The sequence below is a fragment of the Mandrillus leucophaeus genome, unplaced genomic scaffold, assembly GCF_000951045.1.
Source record: "Mandrillus leucophaeus isolate KB7577 unplaced genomic scaffold, Mleu.le_1.0 Scaffold421, whole genome shotgun sequence".
NCBI lineage: Eukaryota > Metazoa > Chordata > Mammalia > Primates > Cercopithecidae > Mandrillus > Mandrillus leucophaeus.
The window spans coordinates 86,149-108,935 of NW_012104488.1; the positions used below are offsets into that span (position 1 = coordinate 86,149).

Below are 22,787 nucleotides of genomic sequence, written 5' to 3' on the forward strand. Positions count from 1 at the left end.
ACTAATTACCCTCTCTAGTTTTTTTTTTTTGTCTCTTGAGTTTATAAAATAAATATATAAAATAAACTTGTTTATAAAATAAATTATAAAATAATATCAGCTGAGTTATAGTCTTACTATAAAATATTTGTTTCCTAGGCCTTCTTGAGTGATAATATTGTCCTTATTTTTATTTTTACTTCATAAAAAATATTTTGCCTGTACCTTTATTTTAAACTTTTTTCCCCTATGATTTTATTTGGTAGATTGGCTTGGTTTGTAAATTATATATAGCTGAATTTTTATTTTTAAGCCTGTTAGACTTTTAATAGGAATTTGTAATGATAATAAATATTACACATTTGTTCTTATTTCTTCTGTTTTTATTTTCATTATTCTTTTATTCCAGTTTTGTTTTTCTTACCTTTGCTAAATTGTATTCGTCAAATTGTCATTTTTTTTTTTAAACAACTGTTTTCTCCTTGACCCCACCCAAACTTAGAAATTTTCTTTAATATTGCCAGCTATTACCTTCTTATTCTTAATGGTTGTCAGTATACAAAAACTTAAAACTGTTCTGTATATCATTTTACTTCCATATTCTTTTTGTTTTTGTTTTGTTTTGTTTTGTTTTTTTGAGATGGAGTTTCGCTCTTGTTGCCCAGGCTGGAGTGCAGAGGCACAATCTTGGCTCACCACAATCTCCGCCTCCCAGGTTCAAGCAATTCTCCTGCCTCAGCCTCCTGAGTAGCTGGGATTACAGGCATGTGCCACCATGCCTGGCTAATTTTTTGTGTGTGTATTTTTAGTAGAGACGGGGTTTCTCCACGTTGGTCAGGCTGGTCTTGAACTCCTGACCTCAGGTGATCCGCCTACCTTAGCCTCCCAAAGTTCTGGGATTACAGGCATGAGCCACCACGCCCAGCCTCTCCTTTCTAAAATCAGTTTGTGTGTTTTGTTGGGATACTAGACATTTTTGCTTCTGATACCTAATTTCTTTAAAATTGCTTTTGATCATGACTTGTTACTGTTTCTTCTGTTTGTGTTATTCCTTGTCTTGATATGCCTGTTCTAATTTTCTTTTGGTAGAAAATGACTTTAAGAAATTTTTTCAGAAAGGACACATGTATAGAGTTGGGGATGGAAAATTCAATTCCAGATAATTTTCTTTATTGGGAACTTGGTCTCTTTCTGTAAGCTTACAAAGAATTTTTTTAATCTTTGGATTTCAGAAATTTTACCAGTATGTTTAGGTGTGTATCTTGTCATTAATCTTTTCTGGCACTCTGTAAGTTCTTTTGATGTGAAAACTCAAGTCTTTAAAGCTTAGGAAAATTTTGTTTTTATTCCTTTAATTGTTGCATTTTCCTCTGCTCCTTTCCCCCTCCTCCTGCTACTCTTATTTTACATTTTCTGTATTTGCCTTCTAAGCCTATTACCTATTCATTTATGACATCTTTTCCATTAAACTTTTTTTTTTGGCATTCTAAGTGATATTTGTTTCTTATTTCCAACCATTATTTAACTTTTAGTCATTTTATTTCTAATCTTTATTATTCTTTCCATTTATTAATTTGGAATCAGATTTTTATATGTAAAAGGCTTCTCTGCTAATTTCCCAGTAGTTGTGTGTGTGTGTGTGTCAGGTTTTAAAGTCCTTTTTCTTTAATTAAATCTCCATTGTTCTGGTGGTTATTTGTTGTCAGCTCAGTCAAGCTCATGAATTCCTTAAACAAGCTGTGGTTTTACTTTGCTCATTATACCAGTACATGGAGGTTTCCTATACACTGTATGCCTGTCACAATATTGGTTTCTTGGGCAGTTTTTGTCAAGCCGTAAGATGGTACATTTTTCTCCCTTTGTATCCTTGGCTAATGGGCTGGTTGGATAGATCATTTCCCTTGAGGGGTGTGCTTTAGGTTGTCAGTCTCACAGGCTTCAAGTCAGCCTCAACTAGGCTAGTTCCCCATGGCAGTTCCTAATGTAGGGCCTTTCCCAGAGCTGAGTACAGCAAATGGGCAGGACAGTTTCTGTTGGCTTGGGCAATCCACAGTGAATGGCAGTGAATTCTACACTCATTCATCCAGCTGCCACCTTTCACTTCTCAGCCTTCCCACTCCTGTAGGCACTGGTACTCAGAGGATCTGTCTGTCAGCTCAGCCAATGATAGTGGTCCTCGCTGCACTACAGCTGCAGGGTACACTTTCTCCTGGGTGGCACCCTTAGGCCAGCGTCTTTCCAGAAAGTGTTCTTGAACACTGAGTGTATATGTAAAACTAACTGTGTATTTAAAACCTGACAAGCTCAGGTGGAGGTGCTAGGGGAGAAAAGAGCAGTTGCTCAGTTGCTGGTAATCCTCTTACTCTTCAGATAGAGTAGTAAAGTAGTAGTAGTAATAATAGTAGAGTTACCACTATTTTTATTTCCTTTCTTTTTCCATATGTATACATTTTTTTCCTAACACGGTATACATATATTTATATCCTGTGTTTTTCTTTGTATCCAAATATCTGTTTATTATGGTGGCAACTATTTGATTAAAGTTTAAAATGAACTTTTATTTATTTTTATATAGAGAATGAAGACCTTTCCAGTCAGTCAAAACCTATACAGAATCAAAGTAAGTACCAAATTTGATCCAGAGATAACGGATATCTGTCATGGTTTGCTCTGTTATTCACTGAGAATAATTTGAGTATATTTGGAATTGTTATGTTTTAGGGAAAGTTTCTGGTTAAAGAATATAATTCATACTTGTTAAAAGTGGTTTACTAGTGTTACATATTATATACATAACATGAAATGCATGTATTAACTGGACTTAAAATTAATCTTAGAACTTTTATACAATTTGCAAAACTTGCAGTGTAATGTAAGTACTACGTAGCATTGCATTCACATTCACTTTACATTCTGTGATACTGGAAACCTCATTTGTTTTTTGATATAAACACATGGGATGATAAAAATCCTTTTTGACAAATGCTAGTTGGATTTAGAGTTCATTATTTCAATAAGTATTATTAAGCATATCTTAATATAGAAAAGAACAAGGGGCACCAAGGCAGAAAATGGAATTGAAAAATGAAAATGAAGTGTGTCCTACATAGTGCCTCCAGATGGCAGCAATGCTGCCGTGTATTTTTTCCGCTAGGTGAGGATCCGTGTGGTCAGGCAGGAGAGACTTTCCTGTGTGAGACAAAAACTGACATCAGTTCTTGTGCAGCAAAGTATCACAATAGCCTGACCATTGTAGTACATAGTTAGGAGTCTCAGTGGGAGAATTCCATTCCCTGAGAACAGTGCCTAGCAGGTGCTTCTCAGCTAGTGGTTTCTAAAGGAGGTCGCAGAGTGGGGTGTAAAGAACACTAAGTGAAATGTCAGGACATCCAGTTTCTTATCCTGCCTCTGCCACCACCTGGTTTCGTGACCTTGAACAGGAAATTTAACTCCTTTGAAAAGGAGATTGAGGAAATTTCAGCAGTTATGTTGAACTTTATTATTTTATGTTCAATTGTTTTTGAAGGGAGTAATCAGGTTAGTTGTTGTAAGTACCATTGGCAGGAATAGCATATTTTGTTTTCCTATGTTGTATGATGTTAGCATGATTAAGATTTTATTTTTTCCTTTTGGAACTGTATTAAGAAACAGAAATTGGCGCTGTGGCTCACGCCGGTAATCCCAGCACTTTGGGAGGCCGAGGTGGGTGGATCACGAGGTCAGGAGATCGAGACCATGCTGGCTAACACGGTGAAACCCCGTCTCTACTAAAAATACAAAAAATTAGCCAGGTGTGGTGGCGGGCGCCTGTAGTCCCAGCTACTTGGGAGGCTGAGGCAGGAGAATGGCGTGAACCTGGGAGGCGGAGCTTGCAGTGAGCCGAGATCGCGCCACTGCTCTCTGGCCTGGGTGAACAGAGCGAGACTCTGTCTCAAAAAAAAAAAAAAGAAAGAAAGAAACTAAGACAAACTAGTATAGCAGTTAAAGATGTGGGTCTGAAAGACCGGGCTCAAGTCTTGGCTCCACCATGTAGTATCTGCATGATCTTTTATCCGGGTGCTTAGTCATAGCAAGCCTCAGATTGCCCATCTATAAAATGAGGGTGTTAAGTTTCTATCTCAGAGAGTTATTGTGAGGACAAGTGAAATGATGGGCCTAACTTAGCACAGGGCTTGACAGATGTGTTTTATGGTTAATAACCAAATTAGATGATTGGAAAGTGCTGTTTATTATGGTATGTGGTTGGGATTTTTTAAATTTTTGTTCGTTTCATTTTTACCTGCAAGTGCTATGATTAATAATGCATAGCTTTTGCTTTATTAAATAAAAAGATATGCAACAGAGGCTGCTATAAAGAATACTCTAGGATAGCTTGGTTTTACCTTCAGATTTGTCATTAGCCACATGGTCTTCAGCATAGAGTTTAATAAATAAGATAGTGAATTCTCAAATGGTACCCAACACCTACAGACTTAAATACCTTTTTGGTACATTTTTTACAAACATAAGATTAGGATTATTTTCCTTATGCTTCTAGTTCTTAGAAATTAAGTACAAAAAAGGTACAAATCCATTTTTATAGGTACTGTAAGTTTAAAATGATAGCTAGTCTTATTGCAACCAAATCACTGCTTACAACCATTAATATGGTGAAGACTTAAGGACTTTGGAGTTTCAGTTTATATACTTAAATATGACTGTTTGTCAATTTTCCAATCATATTTTTTTTCTAAGACAACTACAAAATTTGTTCAGCCCAATGTGACGCCCCTTGGCCTTCACGTAGTGCAAATGAATTATGTGTGTGTCGTTTACTTCCATTTTCTTCCTAATGTCCCTTCCCATCTATGAGTAGCATAGTGTACTCGTTGACCATGTCAGCTTGCTTATGTCAAAAGAATCTTAATTATACATAAATTTTAAAATGTGTTAATCCGTGAAAATATTTCTCAGTTGGTTATCACTGCAACAGGAACATTCTCTGTTTACAACTGAAACAGAATTTGATGTGGGTACAGTATCAGATGATGGTTGTCTTCAGGACATTAGCTACCTAAGTCATGGTTTCCTTTGACACCAAGATTATCACAGGTGGGGATAGCCGTTGAATTCATTCAGAGGGGAGCCCACATCATCCCCCAAAATGCTTATTATTTTAGAGTTTGTCAGAATAAAAATACTAGAGCAAACTAGAAATAGTGTTGGGAATAGTCCTTGAGTGGGTTTGGGAACTGTAGTTTGGGGGAATTATGATATATCCAGCTCAGCAGACCCTCATTAAGTATGCAGGTGCTGTATTCTGTGCTAGGTAATAGGACTAGAAAGATGAATTAGACATAGCTTTTGCCCATAAAGGAGTTGCCAGGTAAAGGTTGGGGTTTAATGTAGTACAGAGTGGTCAGTATGAGCAACTGTTACGGGGTTGAGCGGGACAACTGTACAGATTAACAATCTGGAATATTAAATTCAACTCACAGAATGGCAACAGACAGTACTGGAGAGATGGGCATGAATCCTGGAAAGCCTTGTATGGCCCTGCAAGGGAAGCCATGTTCTGAAAGCTCCTATGAGGGGGACTGACTTGTGGTTATTACTCTAGATAAGTAGATTGAATTAGAGGTAAAGTCAGTGCAGCAGCACTAATCACAATGAAAATAAATGCTTTAATTTTTAAAAAGTGGAAAAATATGAAAGGACACTTTGTAAGCTTGTCAAAACTTCCTGTGATTTGGAGAGCTATTTTGAGCAGAGTCTAGACAACAACTGAATCTGGTTCCAGAGTAAAGATCTGAGAAATGGAACCCAGCAATTTAGACATTACAAGAGCCTATTATACCTGTCATTTTTTATTTGGTATTTGTTAAATATTACAAAGATGGTTATGCTTTTTAATTTAAAATTTGACGTTTCAGCATGATGATACATTCTTGCCTTTTTTCCCCCTTCCATATAGCATTTTCCACCCCAGCAAGTCAACTCTTTTCTCCTCATGGTTCTAATCCTTCAACACCTGCTGCAACTCCTGTTCCTACTGCATCCCCAGTCAAGGCAATCAGTCATCCATCAGCATCAGCAGCTGCCACCGTTTCTGGAATGAACCTGCCGAATACCGTCCTTCCTGTGTTCCCAGGGCAGGTCTCCTCAGCCGTTCACACACCTCAGCCATCAACGCTAAACCCAACAGTTATCAGAACCCCTTCATTGCCCACTGCACCTGTTACATCCATCCACAGTACAACCACCACTCCTGTTCCTTCCATTTTTTCTGGCCTAGTGTCACTGCCAGGTCCTTCTGCCACTCCTACCCCAGGACCTACACCACGGTCCACTCTTGGTTCCAGTGAAACATTTGCTTCTACTTCTGCCCCTTTCACTAGCCTCCCCTTTTCCATCAGCTCTACTGCTGCTTCTACCAGCAACCCAAATTCTGCTTCATTGTCATCAGTTTTTGCAGGGCTCCCTTTGCCCTTACCACCAACATCCCAAGGCCTATCCAACCCAACTCCTGTAATTGCTGGTGGCTCTACTCCCAGCGTTGCCGGTCCACTTGGTGTGAACAGTCCTCTTCTGTCTGCGTTAAAAGGCTTTCTGACATCCAGTGACACCAGTTTAATCAGCTCCTCTGCTTTATCCTCTGCTGTCACAAGTGGGCTGGCTTCACTGTCTTCTCTTACTCTTCAGAACTCTGACTCTTCTGCTTCAGCCCCTAGTAAGTGCTATGCCCCATCGGCCATCCCTCCCCCACAGAGGACTTCCACTCCAGGGTTGGCCCTGTTCCCAGGCCTGCCGTCTCCTGTGGCTAACTCAACTTCCACTCCCCTGACTTTGCCTGTACAGTCTCCTTTAGCCACTGTTGCATCAGCTTCCACATCAGCGCCAGTTAGCTGTGGCTCCTCAGCCCCGCTTTTGCATGGCCCCCACCCAGGTACCTCAGATCTGCATATTTCATCCACCCCTGCTGTAACAACTCTTCCTGTTATGATCAAAACTGAGCCCACGAGTCCTACTCCCTCGGCCTTCAAAGGCCCATCTCATTCTGGGAATCCCTCTCATGGCACTTTAGGTTTGTCAGGGACATTGGGCCGTGCATATACTTCAACATCCGTGCCCATCAGTTTATCTACTTGCCTTAATCCTGCATTGTCAGGTCTCTCCAGCTTGAGTACTCATTTAAATGGTTCAAATACCCTTTCCTCTATTTCCCTTCCACCACATGGTTCCTCCACTCCCATCGCACCAGTATTCACTGCTCTTCCTCCTTTTACTTCTTTGACCAACAATTTTCCTTTAACTGGCAACCCATCTCTTAATCCATCAGTATCTCTCCCAGGGTCATTAATAGCCACCTCATCTACTGCTGCCACCTCCACATCTCTCCCTCATCCCAGCTCAACGGCAGCTGTTCTCTCAGGGCTTTCTGCTTCCGCACCAGTCTCAGCAGCGCCTTTCCCCCTCAACCTGTCTACTGCTGTTCCCTCACTTTTCTCAGTTACTCAAGGACCTCTGTCATCTTCAAATCCCTCCTACCCAGGCTTTTCTGTCTCTAATACCCCAAGCGTTACCCCTGCTCTTCCCTCATTCCCGGGGCTGCAGGCACCATCTACAGTTGCAGCTGTCACACCACTACCTGTGGCTGCCACAGCCCCATCCCCGGCTCCAGTCCTCCCAGGATTCGCCTCAGCATTCAGTTCCAATTTCAACTCCGCTCTTGTTGCACAAGCCGGGTATGTGGATAGTTTGGAAATAGGATAAAATTATTCTTCACCTAACTTGTAGTTCACATTTCATTTCATCCAAATGAATGTCAAAATCTAAACGATGTTTTCCTGGGCGGACACTTTAGCACTCAAAAAAATGTTTTATGAGCCACGTTAAGATAAATATATAAAATATTAATGCCTGTTGACATAGTTTTGGGATTTGTATTTGGTAGTTTTATTAGACAGCAGAAAGGATTATATGCAACACAGACTTACTGAATTTTGAATAATATACTTCACAGAAAGTAAGTTTCATATCGGTGAATGGCTGATTTTTATGGTCCTTCCAACAGAGGAATAAATTATAATGTTTTTGTTTTGTTTTTAACATTTTAAGATTGTATTTGACAAATATGGAAGCAGTAGCTTTTATGTCTTGTCTGCAGTTAACTTGTTTTTCTGTCAATTGTTTTAGTTTATCATCTGGACTTCAAGCTGCAGGCAGTTCTGTTTTTCCAGGCCTTTTGTCCCTCCCGGGTATCCCTGGGTTTTCTCAGAATCCTTCACAATCATCCTTGCAAGAATTACAGCATAATGCGGCCGCACAGTCAGCGTTGTTACAGCAGGTAAGCAGCAATGGCTGGTGTAAATAAAATGGTAACATATATAACTAACTTCTGTAGTGAGAATGTTGCAGTATCATTTGCGATATCCCAACATCGGCCAAAAAATAGCTCTTAGGAGAATGCATGGAGATTTGATGATTAGTTCTCCCCAAATTTGCAAATTATGCTTGTCTTCTTTCAGGAGAGTTACAAAGGCGGTAGGATATAGACATCTGTATGAATTGTTTTTCCTTCCTGCTTATAGATTTTACTTGATAAAATTTAAGAATCTATTCATGACAGTTAAATGTTAACTTGTCTTCTATAATTTAAGCTAAATAACTGACCATTAAGCACATTATCTGTAGAAAACCTATTGACTTTTGAGAGAATATTAAATATTTTAATGGTGATTCTATGCATCTCCTTCACCTGAAGAAATTTGAACATTTTCTTAAAAATTTTAGGTGACTGAGCAGACTTGATTGTGCCTCAGAGTTTTGTCTTTCCTTCCTATTCTGAATATCTCTGTGTGGCATGGGTAGAAGCAAGGGTAGGCTTGAATGAACTTGGCACTCTGCTAAACCACATGCTCTTCTTTCCATCAGGTCCATTCAGCTTCGGCTCTGGAAAGCTATCCAGCTCAGCCTGATGGGTTTCCTAGTTACCCTTCGGCACCAGGAACACCATTTTCTTTGCAACCAAGCCTGTCCCAAAGTGGGTGGCAGTGAATACTTTTAACTTTTATTCTCCTTCAGAGCAACATCAGAATTGCCTAAGAACTGCAATGAACAATCTGACAAATGTGAAGCTGGCCAAAAGTCAGAAAATGAGAATGAGGATAATCCTGGAGAAATTATGACAACAATTTGAAAATTGTGGTTGCATTTTAAAAAATGGTTTTAAGTATGAACACTCCCCTATGTAAATATGCTGACAATAAATTGTATGGAGAATGGTATTTAAAAAGTGTTTGGAGACTTTTCACCTGTCCTATAAAATTTTGGATTGTGTATGTGATCTACATAGAAAAAGTATTAAAGAGTAGATTGAACTCTTTATAGCCGAATACAGCCTTAAATATGCTTGTATAGCATCCACTGGCAGAAGTAATAGTTGTGCCTCAGACTTAGGGGTTGCATGTGGCCCTGGGGGAGTTACTACCCTTGGTATGCATGAGCGGTTCCTATTAGCATCAGTGGGAACTCATTATTCTATCTGTATCCACAAAAGGGAACTTGAGACCCACAGTTATTCTTAATTTCTGATACTAACAACCATACATACTGCTGAATTTAACTCACTATATTCAGGTAAGTGGAAGTGGTGCTTAATGTAGTCTTCAGAATGACTTTCAGGTGTTTTCAACTAAAAGTATATATCCAGAACTACATCCTTATCAGAAATACAAGTAAGACTTAGGATAATTTGCCTTCAAAACAGTTCTCCTAATCTCAGCAGCATACAACGTGTGAAGAAGACTTGACTGACTCTTGGGCCACCTCTATTACTTACTGCACTATGGAAGCTCCTGGTGAATGTTTACAATTATGGGATGTAGTATTTCTACTTGTACTTTAAGTCAAATGCTTATATGAAATATGTGACAACAAATAGAGAAGACTGGCTCTGTTAGTAATTAGGCAGTATGTACTCTAAGGATTGTGGTAGTATAACGAGCGAATGTCATTAATTTTGGAGTAATAACTGCCACATGTGGGGAGTAGGGGAGTAAGGAGAGTGAATTCCAAACCTGTGATTAAAAGTGTAAACTATAGACTCTACTGTAGTACATTTCAGGATCTAGAAGTTTTACTTTTATAAAGATGGTGTCTGGAAGATGTTGCTAATGTATTTTACTTCAACATAGGGAACAAACTTTTTAAGTATATTAATAAACCTGTATGGTTAGTTTTTAACAATTTTTTAAAATAAACTTTATGGATATGACAAATATTCTGTGTTTTGCTAAGTGCTTGGATAGGCTTTCTAATTTTGTATACGTGCTAGAGTTAATATATTGAACATTTTTATGCAAATTTAGTTTCACTCAGTTTATACTACTGATTGCTCATTCGTTTAAATGATATCTTAATGTAAACTTCATAACCAACACATGAACAGACTGATTTACGTCTTTAAATACACAATGTAAGCTATAGTTTAATCTGATAACAGTTGCTAGAAGTTGCCATTTGTTTTTCTTAAATCTATACCCATAAAACTATTTTAAAGATTATATTGTGTTTTTTTTTATGTGTTGACCATTCATTCAGAAAATATTGAATGAGTAGTCTTGATACAATATGATGCCACTACAAGGTGTATTTCTGCTATCCTATGAGCCCCTTGAGAAGAGGAGCTATATCCTGTTCATCTTATAGATCCCTGGCCTCACACATAATTGGCCATTCAAAGGTGTATTTAAAGTGAATGTTTTTAGAATCCTTGCACTATTTCCTGGAGGCTAGTTTTATGTGTATGTTTCCCAACTGGGGTAAGTAACCTAATTCACTTACATCCAAGATGTGAGTCACATAGTAAGTGGTAAATCTGAATCAAGCATCTACTATGAATGCTTCTACTACCAAGTGCTAAGAAAACACGAGACGTGAGGGGAGTATCTTACTACCTGAGGGAGTCTAGAAAGATTTATCAGTGGCATTAAAGTCTTAAAGAATGAGTAAGAACGTGATTTATAAAGGCACAAAGTATGACAATAGCATAGCAATATAATATATTTGGATGGAGCATAGTAGTTTTAAGGATGAAAAGCAAGAGAGGTACCTGATTATGAAAGACCTTTAAACCATGCCAAAACCTGGGGATTTGTTCTGTGGATAGTTTGGAAATGTATTGGAGTGCTTTAGAAAAATCACAGGCTGCAGCATGGAGGTTGGATTAGAGGTTATCGGAGAAACCCAAAAATGAAGACTCTGAAGACTGTGTTCCTCTCTATCCCCTTTATGTGAAGGCCAGTAGCGTGTTTAAGATTTGCAAAAGCTGTTAACTCATAAAATTGGTGAACTTTAAGCCTCACCATTTGATTTGCCAGATTACTTGTATATTTATAAAATATAGTTGGTGTCAGAATTGTAGAAAAGACTTAACTCCAAATTTAGTGAGGACTTGAAATTTCTGTTGTTTTTAGAGGTGACACAACATATTGGCAAACTGGTCAGTCACAAGGCTAAATATTGAACATTAGCAAGTGAGTTGGGAAGGGCCATCTAAATTGTCCCTGATAAAAACTCCAGCCAAATTAAATTTAAAGGCGTTTAATTGAGCAATGAATGATTCGCAAATTGGGCAGCCCCCAGAATCACAGAACATTCACAGAAACTCAAGTGCAGCCACGTGGTGGAAGAAGATTTATAGACCAAAAAAGAGGAAACGATGTACAGAAATCGGCAGTGAGATACAGAAACAGCTGGATTGCTTACAGGTTGGTGCCATATTTGAACACAATTCGAACACTCAGCAGTGGTTGAAGTATGGCCGCTGAGGTTGGCCAAGATTCAGTTCCTGTTACAGGCACATACATCTAAATTAGGTTTCCAATTTTGTCTGACTGTTAAGCTAGATTACAGTTCATTCAGAAGGACTCAAATATAGAAGTACGGAGTCCTTCTCAGGCCATATTTAGTTTGCGTTAACACCCCCAAGGTCCTTTCAGTCAGATGAGGCATGATAGTAAGTTTTTAAGTATCTCTGACAAAATTTTATGGTAAGAGCTAGAAGTCAGTGGTGTTTATCACTCCTAATTTGTAGAGAGGGTAATTGGAATAAAACATCCAAAAGACGTGGAGAAAGGCACAGACACGTGTAAGAAATAAGCACATGGTAAGACGTTAGTTAGGCTTTCCTGTACAGTAAGTCTTCATTTGGGTCATCAATAGGTTTTTGGAAACTGCAACTTTAAGAGAAACAGTATAACGCAACCAATTTTACCATAGGCTAATTGATGTAAGCAAAATTAAGTTCCCATGGAATGTTTCTGGTCACGAAAACTGCACCAAATGTCTAAAGACCCACAACAATTCTAATTAGACGTTGAAATAAATATGAGCTAAACATACATTTAAGAAAGAGTAATAAAAACTAGATACCCAATTTTTCGTCGGTGACTGGTGGTGGTCAAGGTGGTGGACTAAGTATACGCGCACCTATCCTTTACAAAGCAAAAATTGTCAGGAACACCTCCTACCACTGCGGAGTTCAGAAACAATCAGAAACACAGCAGGCTCGCTGAGCCCGCTTAGGCACTGCATCATTTATTGTCATGCATTTGCATGATTATCGTGGACTTTACAAAGCTTTATTTCAGAATTTGTATTCATTGATTTTCCTACTCACTTATTCCAGTTCAGGGTCACTGGTGGCTGGAGCTGATCCCTGTAGCTCAGGATGCAAGGCAGGGACCCACCCTGCACAGGACACCATCCCATCCCAGGGCACACACGCACCCACGCTCACTCAGACTGGGGCAATCTAGACACACGAGTAAACCTAACAGGCACTTTGGGATGTGGAAGAAACCGGAGTATGTGGAGACAGAGATATGTGGAGAATGCAAAACATGCAGACAGAGGCCTCAGCCACTCATATTATAATGAAACAATGTCTAACAAAAGGATGTTATTTGGGGACCTCCTATATTAGTAATCTCAACACTTGTAAATGGAAAGGAAGCTTCCATTTGAATGAATGTTTACAATTATGGGATGTAGTATTTCTGTTTGTATTTCAAGTCAAATGCTTATATGAAATATGTGACAACAAATAGAGAAGACTGGCTCTGTTAGTAATTATGCAGTATGCACTCTATTTAAGGATCTGTGGTAGTATAACATGAGCGAATGTCATTAATTTTGGCGTAATAACTGCCACATGTGGGGAGTAGGGGAGTAAGGAGAATGAATTCCAATCCTGTGATTAAAAGTGTAAACTATAGACTCTACTGTAGTACATTTCAGTAGAAAGTACTGAAGACTTTTCTGAGTCCGGAACTTTCAGGGATGAGTCGTTTTAAGGACACACAAACTCTTCCAATAGAAAGAGAGAGCACTCCTCAAGTGTTTCTTAAAGACCAGCTTAACCATGATACCAAAACTCAGATGAAGATAGTAGGAAAAACAGAAAATACATGTCAAGTTTACTCAAGAGGATAGTACAAAATCACAAATTATTAGCAATATAAGTAGAACTTTTTTTTTAAAAAAAGATGACACACTGTGGTCAAGTCATGTTTATTTCAGGAGTGCAAGGGTAAAACAACATTAGGAAATCTAAAAGTGCAATTTGCCACATAGAGAAAAAACATTCTCGGTCTATGCATCAAAAACATTAAATATTTGATAAAATTCAACCACCATGATGGCTAAAAACTAAATTAAAAAAAAAAAAAAACCCTTAGCAAACTAGGCTAAAAATAACTACCAAGTAAAATAAATCTATAAAAGTATTGATGGCATACTTTATTTTTAATTATGAAGTGCTAGAAATACCCCCTTTAAAATCAGATATCAACGAAAATAATTGAGCATTGTATTAGACATCCTAGCTAGTAGTAAGGTACAAAAAAATTAGTAAAAAGTACAAGGATTGGAAAGGAAGATATAAAGCAGACAATATTCAGAGGTGATAAATTATTTGAATTCATAAAGCTTAGTGAGATTCAGATACACTATATTCAAAAGTCAGTTGCATTTTCAAACATGAGCAACAGCATCAATAGCATGTTCTTTTGTTTTTGTTTTTTGAGGCAGTCTCACTCTGTCACCTAGGCTGGAGTGTAGTGAAGGGATCAACAGCTCACTGCAGCCTGGACCTCCCTGGGTCAGGTAATCTTCCCACCTCAGCCTCTTGAGGTGCACACCACCATGGCTGGCAAATTTTTTTTTTTTTTGTATTTTTTGCAGAGAAGGGGTTTTGCCATGTTCCCCAGGCTGGTCTTGAACTCCTGGGCTCAGGCAATCCACTTGCCTTGTCCTTCCAAACTGCTGAGATTACAGGCATGAGCCACCATGCCTGGCCAGTATGTTCTTTTCAAAAAAAGAAAACAGTGACATGTCATTAGTAATAGATCCGACAAAAGATGAGTAACAACTTTATGGTGAATTTGTTTTTAAACTTTATAAGCATCATTAAAGAAAACCTACTTAAATGGAGAATACACAATGATCATGTTTATGAATCATAACCTTAGAACATAAAATCTCTCAGTCTCCAAATTCCACACAATTCCAATCAAAATCCCAACAATGTTTTAAGAAAGTTTTACAAATTTATCCTAAAATGTATGGGTGACCAGAGGATGAAAAATAGCCAAAATTCTTCTGAAGAGAATGAATGAAGCAGAAGGACTTTCTCTACTAATTATCAAGGCTTGATATTTCAGTCTTTAAGACCTTAGGAAGGGAAGAATTTTTAAACAAGGCACACCAAGCATTAAATATATTGAAATTGTATATATTTGATATCAAGCGCATCATTAAAAAGGTGAAAAAATAAGTGACAACTGGAAAAATATATTTGCCACTTATGTGCTGTCAAGTATCAAGTATTTATAAGTACATACAATGTATAAAGTGTATATATACACCCACACATTGTGTAGGTGTGCATATATTTATATACAGGTTGAATATCCCTAATCCAAAAATCAGAAAATCTGAAATCTGAGACCCTCCAAAATCCAAAACTTTGAGCACCAACATGACACCACAAGTACAATGTTTCAACCTGATCTCATGGACAGGTCACAGTCAAAATCCAGGCACACAATGCAGTTTATTCAGCATCGGCAAGGGGAAAAAGACCTTCCCAGCTTTTTTTCAGCTACAATGTATCTCTTCCATGCATGAGTCCACACTCAAACATACCCACAAAGGGTACTAAAAATAGCACACGTGCAGACCAGACACACTGAAGGCAGGCTCTCCATGATGCCAAAGTCCTATAGACGAAACCAAGTCCTATAGACATGGCTCACTTATTCTCTGCTCTGTGGTGTAAAGATATCGTTGAAAAGGTCAAAAGGGCCTGTAGACACCCCTATAAGCAATAAGAAAATAAGGAAGCACTTATGTTTATGTATAGTTTGATAGAAAGCCAAGCTGTTGGAGGAACTGGACAGTTGCGGTAAGTGTGGAACATCTTTCAGAAGAGTATGTCATTGGAATGACCACCATATATGACTTGAAGAAACAAAAGGATAAACTGTTGAAGTTCTATGCTAAAGGTGATGAACAGAAGTTAATGAAAAATAGAAAAACACTACATACAGCTAAAAATGAAGATCTCAATTGTGTATTGGAAGAGTTGACTCATCAGCGTTACAGTGAACATGTGCTGCTTAATGGTATGCTGATCATGAAACAAGCAAAGATTGATCACAATAAACTGAAAATTGACAGGAACCATGAATATGCGACAGGCTGGTTGCAGAAATTTAACAGAAGACACGGCATTCAATTTTTAAACCTTTGTGGTGATAAGGCATCTGCTGGTCACAGGTCAGTAAAGAAATTCATTAATGAGTTTGTCAGGGTCATCACCGATGAAAATCTGATGCCAAAACAAGCCTATACTGTTGACGAACATCACTGTTTTGTCCTTACTGCCCTGGAAAGACACTGACTACAGCTGATGAGGCAGCCCCTACAGGCATTAAGGATGCCAAGGACAGAATAGCTGTGCTGGGGTGTGCTAATGCAGCAGACACACATACGGGTACACTTGCTGTGATAGGCAAAAGCCTGCGTCCCTGGCTGTTTCCAAGAAATGAATTTCTTACCAGTCCATTATTCTGACAAAAAAAAAAAAAAAAGGCATGGACAATCAGGGATTGCTTTTCTGACTGGCTTCACATACATTTTATATCAGCAGCTCTTGTTCACTGCATCCCGCTCATTCTCCAAATGAAATTCTCATCAACAACGTTTATGCCATGTACTTCCCCCCAAATGTGACTTCATTAACTCATTAGCCATGTGACCAGAGCATCCTCAGATAAACGAAGAGTGAAAATGGAAACGCTTTCTTGACCAGTATGCTAGCAGTAGTGAATGGAGGCATGCGTGTGGAAGGTTTCCAACATGGTTTTGTTATGACAGATACCATACATGCTGTTGCGTTCTCTTAAAACACAGAACTAAGGCCACAGTGGTGCATGCCTGGCACAGCCTCTGGCCTGTGACTCTGTTCAGTGAAGGTGACGAACAAGATGGAGACTTTGAAAGATTCCATATGTCAAATGAGAAAAAAAGTCTGACCTCCTTATATATGAAAAAAAAAAAATCTTTCAGATCTATCAGCAAACTGGAAGAAATTGATATTAAAGAAGTTTGTACCTTCAATAACGAGGCTCCAGTTTTTTATTCATTGATAGATTGTGAAATAGCCAAAATGGTTGTGAATCAAGGTGATCGTGATATTAGTGATGATGAAGATGATGTTGTTAACACTGCAAAAAAAGTGCCTCTAGACAACACGATGAAAATGTGTGATGGCCTTATTGAAGGAGTAGAGCAGCATGCATTCATAACAGCAGGAAATAATGTAAGCTTATAAAATCCAAGAGAGACGTCTAAGACAAAAACCATTGTTTAATGAGGTAGATGACTCTGGAGGAAACAGTTTAAAAGACCTTCCAGCAGGACGCCTCCTCATCCCTAGAGGACCCACTTCCTTGTCCTTCAACTGCTTCTGATGTTTCTTCCCACCAAAAAAAAAAGTACAGTGTATTGTAACCTTTTAATCGAAACACAGAACACGGCATCACAGCTAGAGGCCAAAAGCCTGCCGTTGTTTGTTGTTGCTGCTGTTTAACAGCTGACCCAGGTATTCTGGTGATGCTACTGTGCTGCTGAACACATTATGTTTTCACCGTGTTAATGGGTATCATAGTTTTTATTGTTAAGTACTTATGTGTGAATAAGCATAAGAAAATGATCGCTTATAGGTAGCATAGAAATTCAGTCGGGAATGATGACGATGCCAAATAACCACAGACTGTCCACATGGGTTCAATGTACACTAACTTTGTTCCATATAAAATTATTAAGTCTTGTATAACGTTGCCTTCAGGCTATGTGTATAAGGCATACATGAAACATAAATGAATTTAATGCTTAGATTTGGGTGGTGCCAACCCCAAGATATCTCATGTATAAGCAAATGTTCTAAAATCCAAAATCTGAAACACTTCTAAGTCCCAAGCATTTTGGATAAGAAGTACTCGACGTGTATATAACAAGCATATATAAGTATATATATAAAGGCTACCTATTAAATTAGCAAGAAGAAGTCCAAAATAAGAGCAAAGGACATGTATGTGCAGCTCACAAAGGAGAAAACACAAATTGTAAATGACCATGTGAAACTTGTTCTGCCTTATTAAAACTCAGGGAAATCTAAAGTCAGATTATAATGAAATACTATTTTACACTGACCAGATAGTCAAGTATTAACAAGTGCAATCAACGATTTAGAACAAAGGGAATACTTGTACACTACTGGTAAGATTAAATTGACATAAACCAGTTTGGAAAACAATTTTACAAAGTCATTTACAATAATCTTGTAAAGTCGAATATAAAGTATAACAGTTTCATTTCTGGATGTATATATCTGGATTTTAGGGCCTTAGAGAAACTCTTGCATGTATACGCAACCAGAAGGTATGTACAAAACATTCATGATATTATCATTTCTAATAACGAAAACCTAAAAGTATCCTAATAAATAAGTGAACTGTGGCCCATTTACACTTTGATGTATTAAATTGCACTAAAAATTAAAGAGCAACAGCTTCCTGCAACATAATATGGAATGTCAAAAGAAATTGCACAGCACTTTTTTTTTTTTTTTTTTTTGAAATGAAGTCTCGCTCTGTTGCCAGGCTGGAGTGCTGAGGCATGATCTCAGCTCCCTGCAACCTCTGCTTCCTGGATTCAGGTGATTCTCCTGCCTTAGACTCCTGAGTAGCTGGGATTACAGGCACACGCCACCATGCCCAGCTAATTTTTGGATTTTTAGTAGAGACAGGGTGTCACCTTGTTGGCCAGGATGGTCTCGATCTCCTGACCTCGTGATCTGCCCACCTCGGCCTCCCAAAGTGCTGGGATTACAGGCGTGAGCCACCGCACCCGGCCTACATGGGTATTTTTAAACAAGGCAAAAGCAAAACTAAATCATATGTGTTTTAGAAATGTATATATAAAATTTTAAAAGTTCTATTTTAAAAACAAGTGAATAAACAACAAAATTATAAATTGTAGTTTTAGAGAGGTGAGGATGAGACCTAGGAGGGATACGCAAGTAGCTTCAATGGTATTGGTAATATTCTAGTGGTGCTGTTGTGTGGCAAATTGATGCTTGTTTACTTTATTCAATAAATACATACCTTTTAAATGTATCAACAGCATTCCATAATACAAATGACTTAATTCAACAGATTTCATTTTAATGTATAGAATATTTAATTGGGGGACGTCCAGGTAGAGATGTTTCATCAGCTGATAGTTAAAAATATTTATTATTCTGAAGCGAGGTCTAAGCCAGAGTTGCAGCTTGAGGAGTTATCACTATAAATAGCTTTACAGATTTAGAGACCGAATTTCTCATTTAAAAAATGTGAGAATTCGGCAGGGCATGGTGGCTCACGCCTGTAATCCCAGCACTTTGGGAGGTTGAGGTGGGTGGATGGCCTGAGGTCAGGAGTTCGAGACCAGTCTGGCCAACATGATGAAACCCCATCTCTACTAAAAATACATAAAAATTAGCCGGGCATGGTGGCGTGCGCCTGTAATCCCAGCTACTTGGGAGGCTGAGGCAGGGGAATTGCTTGAACCAGGAAGGCAGAGGTTTCAGTGAGCCGAGATTGAGCCACTGCACTCCAGTCTGGGGAGCGAGACTCTATCTTGAAAAAAAAAAAAAAAAGAAAAGAAAAAAAAGTGGGATTTCAATAATTGAAAAAATGAGAATAGATAAGTTAGAATGCATGATGTATATTCGTTAAAAAAAAAAAAAAGGTTAATGAGATCAGAGAACTTCAATTTAAAGAAAAGGGCATGTTTTCTTGGGAGATCAGCCACTGTCTTGGAACACCTGGATACATCTTAGCAAGAAAGGATGGTGGGTGATGACTGAAACAGGAAGCTTAGGAAAGGAAACAGGTGGAAGTTTAGAAAAGGTTTGTGCTATAAGATGAACAATCGGGGAAAAGCAAATATACATACTCAAGGACAGATGTCCTGTATGTCAAGAGTGGGACTAGAATTAGGACTTTTAAAAACATAGCTGTCTTCAGCCAGGGTCATTGGCTCACGCCTGTAATCCCAGCACTTTCGATGGCTGAGTTGGGCGGATCATTTGAGGCCTGGAGTTCAAGACGAGACTGGGCAACATGGCAAAACCCCGTCTCTACTAAAAACACAAAACTTAGCTGGGCGTGGTGGCGCATGCCTGTAATCCCAGCTACTTGGGAGGCTGAGGCATCAGAGAATCGCTTGACCCCCAGACTGAGGGAGTGGAGGTTGCAGTGAGCCGAGACTGAACCACTGCACTCCAGCCTGGAAGACAGAGCGAGACTCCATTGTAAAAAAAAAAAAAAAAAAGCTGTCCTCCTCTCAGTACTTTCACTAGTGCAGAAATTGATAGAATGAAAGTGTAGAAACACTAAAAAGTCTTCATCCGGAGCATCTTCCAGAAATTCCCGTATCCTCCTTTCCCATGATAAGTGAAAGAACATCCACAGATAAGAATTCATCCACTGTGCCTACTAATTTATATTTTACAGTCAAAGAGGGAGGAAACTTGAAAATGAGCTCATGTTTCATTTCCTGAGGCCCTGCTATGAGGATTCAGTTTGTCCGAGGTGCTCCTTGCTTGCTGAAACACTTCTTGCTTTCTAGGCTGAGACCTTTGAAACTTTCTTTAGGAAAAAGAAAAACAGTTGCTTAGTCATCTTCCAAAGGGATGGACCATAGTAAGCACTCTTGAGGCTCTTTGTAGCGGCTCCCAGGGAATAATTACTGTTTCTGTTGTTTTGAACCTTGCACCTCAGTGACTGGCAGTGCTAGCATAAGTGGTATTTGGCTAATATGAAGAGAAAATGTATTTAGAAATAAGCTAAACTAGCACCTCCAGAACTCTGCTGCATGACTATGGAGAAGCATCTGATTCAAAGGGAAAGGGGCGTTTAGTTCCAGGCAAAGACTGTCTTTGGCTTAAGTCAGGAGAAATGATGGAGAATGAAGTTTTTCTGTTGCTCTTTCCATGAGAGGTTAGTTACAAAGTGATGAGGACGTGGTGATAAAGTAGAGGCCAGGAAGAAACAGGATGGAAATTGACTAAATACAGACCAGGAATGGGCCTCGAGTTTTCAAGTTTGTGGAAAATTATGGTAGCATTAGATCAGAGAGAGAAGAGAGTTGATCAGTGTATTGACATACCAAATCAATCTCTCTCAGTCTTCTTTTCACTTGAAATGAGGGGAAAAGGGAGACATTGTGAAAATTAACCCAATATTGCCATTGTAGAGAGAAGTTAACTCAGTCCTTAGAAGTACAGCCCAGCTTCCATTCATGGTAATAATAGTTACCATTTATTCATGTTAGTCATTATTCTGAATATTTTACATGTAATTTTCATAAGATTATCATACAGGCAACTCTGCTTGGTAAATATTATATTACCATCCGCATTTTACAGATGAGAAAAATAAAACACAGAGGTTAAATAGGTTACCCAGCATCACACACTGGTTCATGACAGAGCAAGGTTTTCTTTATATCTAGGCGGTATGAACCCAGAGCCTTCTCTCCTGCCCGCTGTGCCTCCAGCAACATTTCTACTTGGAGTTGTAAGCGAGGATGTTTAAGGGAGATGCAGAGGAAACTATCCTAGAGCAGACAGTTGCTGACTCTATGCACACATTACGCATGTCTGTTTTAATCTGTGTTCTGGTCTCCTTTCCTAATTTCTAATACTCTGTATTAATTATTGTAATTACAAACTGTGGATGACAGCCATAGTAGTTATTCCTGCAATTTGAGTTTGTGGAGAAGGCAATTAAGATTATCAAGTAGTTGGTATAAATAACCCCTAATCTAGAAAATTTTTTACTTTTGTTTTTTTCTTTTTTGAGTTAGAGTCTCGCTGCGCCACCCAGGCTGGAGTGCAGTGGGGCCGTCTTGACTCACCGCAACCTCTGCCTCCCAAGCTCAATCAATCTTCCCACTTCAACCTCCAGTGTAGCTAGGACTATAGGTGCACACCACCATGCCTGGTTAATTTTTGTATTTTTAGTAGAGACGGGGTTTTACCATGTTGCCCAGGCTGGAAACTGAGACAACTTTTAAGATGAAGTTGCTAAGAAGGAAATAACTAGGTGGTTGGCAAAAGAAAAACTAGAAAAGACAAGATTTGGCCAGGGAGAGATTAGAGTTTTTTACTATTGTTTTGTTTTCACAAAATAATACAGTGTAATATAATAAATGCCATACAATAAATATAATGGTATACAAAAGAAAAACAAGATATATTTGGGATATTGATATGAGAGAAATGAACATCAGAAAATTAGAAAATTGATGTTCTTAGTATTGGAATAACCACAAAATGTTCTGTGGTTCTATGTGGTCTGATGAAAGAAGGAATCCTACTACAGGATCCTGAGGATCTGGATTTGAGAAAGAGCTTTGCCATTTGAGAGCTGTTTTCATTTGTGATTTATATATTCATTCATTCAACAAGTATTGTTGAACATCAACCATGTGCCCACATTGTTCTAATTGTTGCAGGTGCAATGGGAAAGGTTAGACCATGTCACTCTCCTCATGGAAATGTATAGTGTAAGGCAGGGGTCAGCAAACTTTTTTTGCGAAGGGACAAACAGTAAATATTTTTAGGCCTTACATCTTTTATGGTCTGTGTCACAACTACTCAAATCCACAGGTGCAATGCAAAAGTGACCACAGACAATACAAAAACGAAAGAGCCAGGCATGGTGGCTCATATCTACAATCCCGGCAGTTTGGGAGGCCAAGGCTGAAGGATCACTTGAGCCCAGAGTTTGAGACCAACCTGGGCAACATAGTGAGACCCCACCTCTACAAAAATAAAAAAATAAAAATTTGCCAGGTGTGGTGGTGTGCACCTGGAGTCCCACCTATTGAAGAGGCTGAGGTAGGAAGACTGCTTGAGCTCTGCAGGTCGAGGTTGCAGTGAGCTGTGATTTATGCCACACTACACTCCAGCCTGGGCAACAGAGTGAAATCCTATCTCAAAAAAAAAAAAAAAAAAAAAGCAACAAAAGGACATGCTGTGTTCCAGTAACACTTTATGGTTTTTTAAAAATTATTATTATACTTTAAGTTCACATTTTATGTTTTAAAAACAAGTGGTAGATCAAATTTAGCCAGCAAGCTACAGTTTGTCAATTCTTGGTCTAGAAGAAGAAACAGACACAAGCCAAATAATTAAGCATATGATAACA

At 38.6% G+C, this 22,787-nt stretch overlaps 1 protein-coding gene across 1 annotated transcript in view; it reads left to right on the forward strand.

Annotated features, from left to right (window-relative positions):
* The window catches only part of PROSER1 (proline and serine rich 1), a 29,217-nt gene extending 18,694 nt beyond the window's left edge, over positions 1-10,523 (forward strand). Inside the window, exons 10-13 of the mRNA XM_011992968.1 lie at positions 2,555-2,599; positions 5,933-7,703; positions 8,155-8,305; positions 8,893-10,523. Of these exons, the coding sequence (XP_011848358.1) occupies positions 2,555-2,599; positions 5,933-7,703; positions 8,155-8,305; positions 8,893-9,015 (2,090 nt within the window). The 3' untranslated portion in view covers positions 9,016-10,523. The remainder of the gene's footprint in view (positions 1-2,554; positions 2,600-5,932; positions 7,704-8,154; positions 8,306-8,892) is intronic.
* The last annotated feature ends 12,264 nt before the right edge of the window (positions 10,524-22,787 follow it).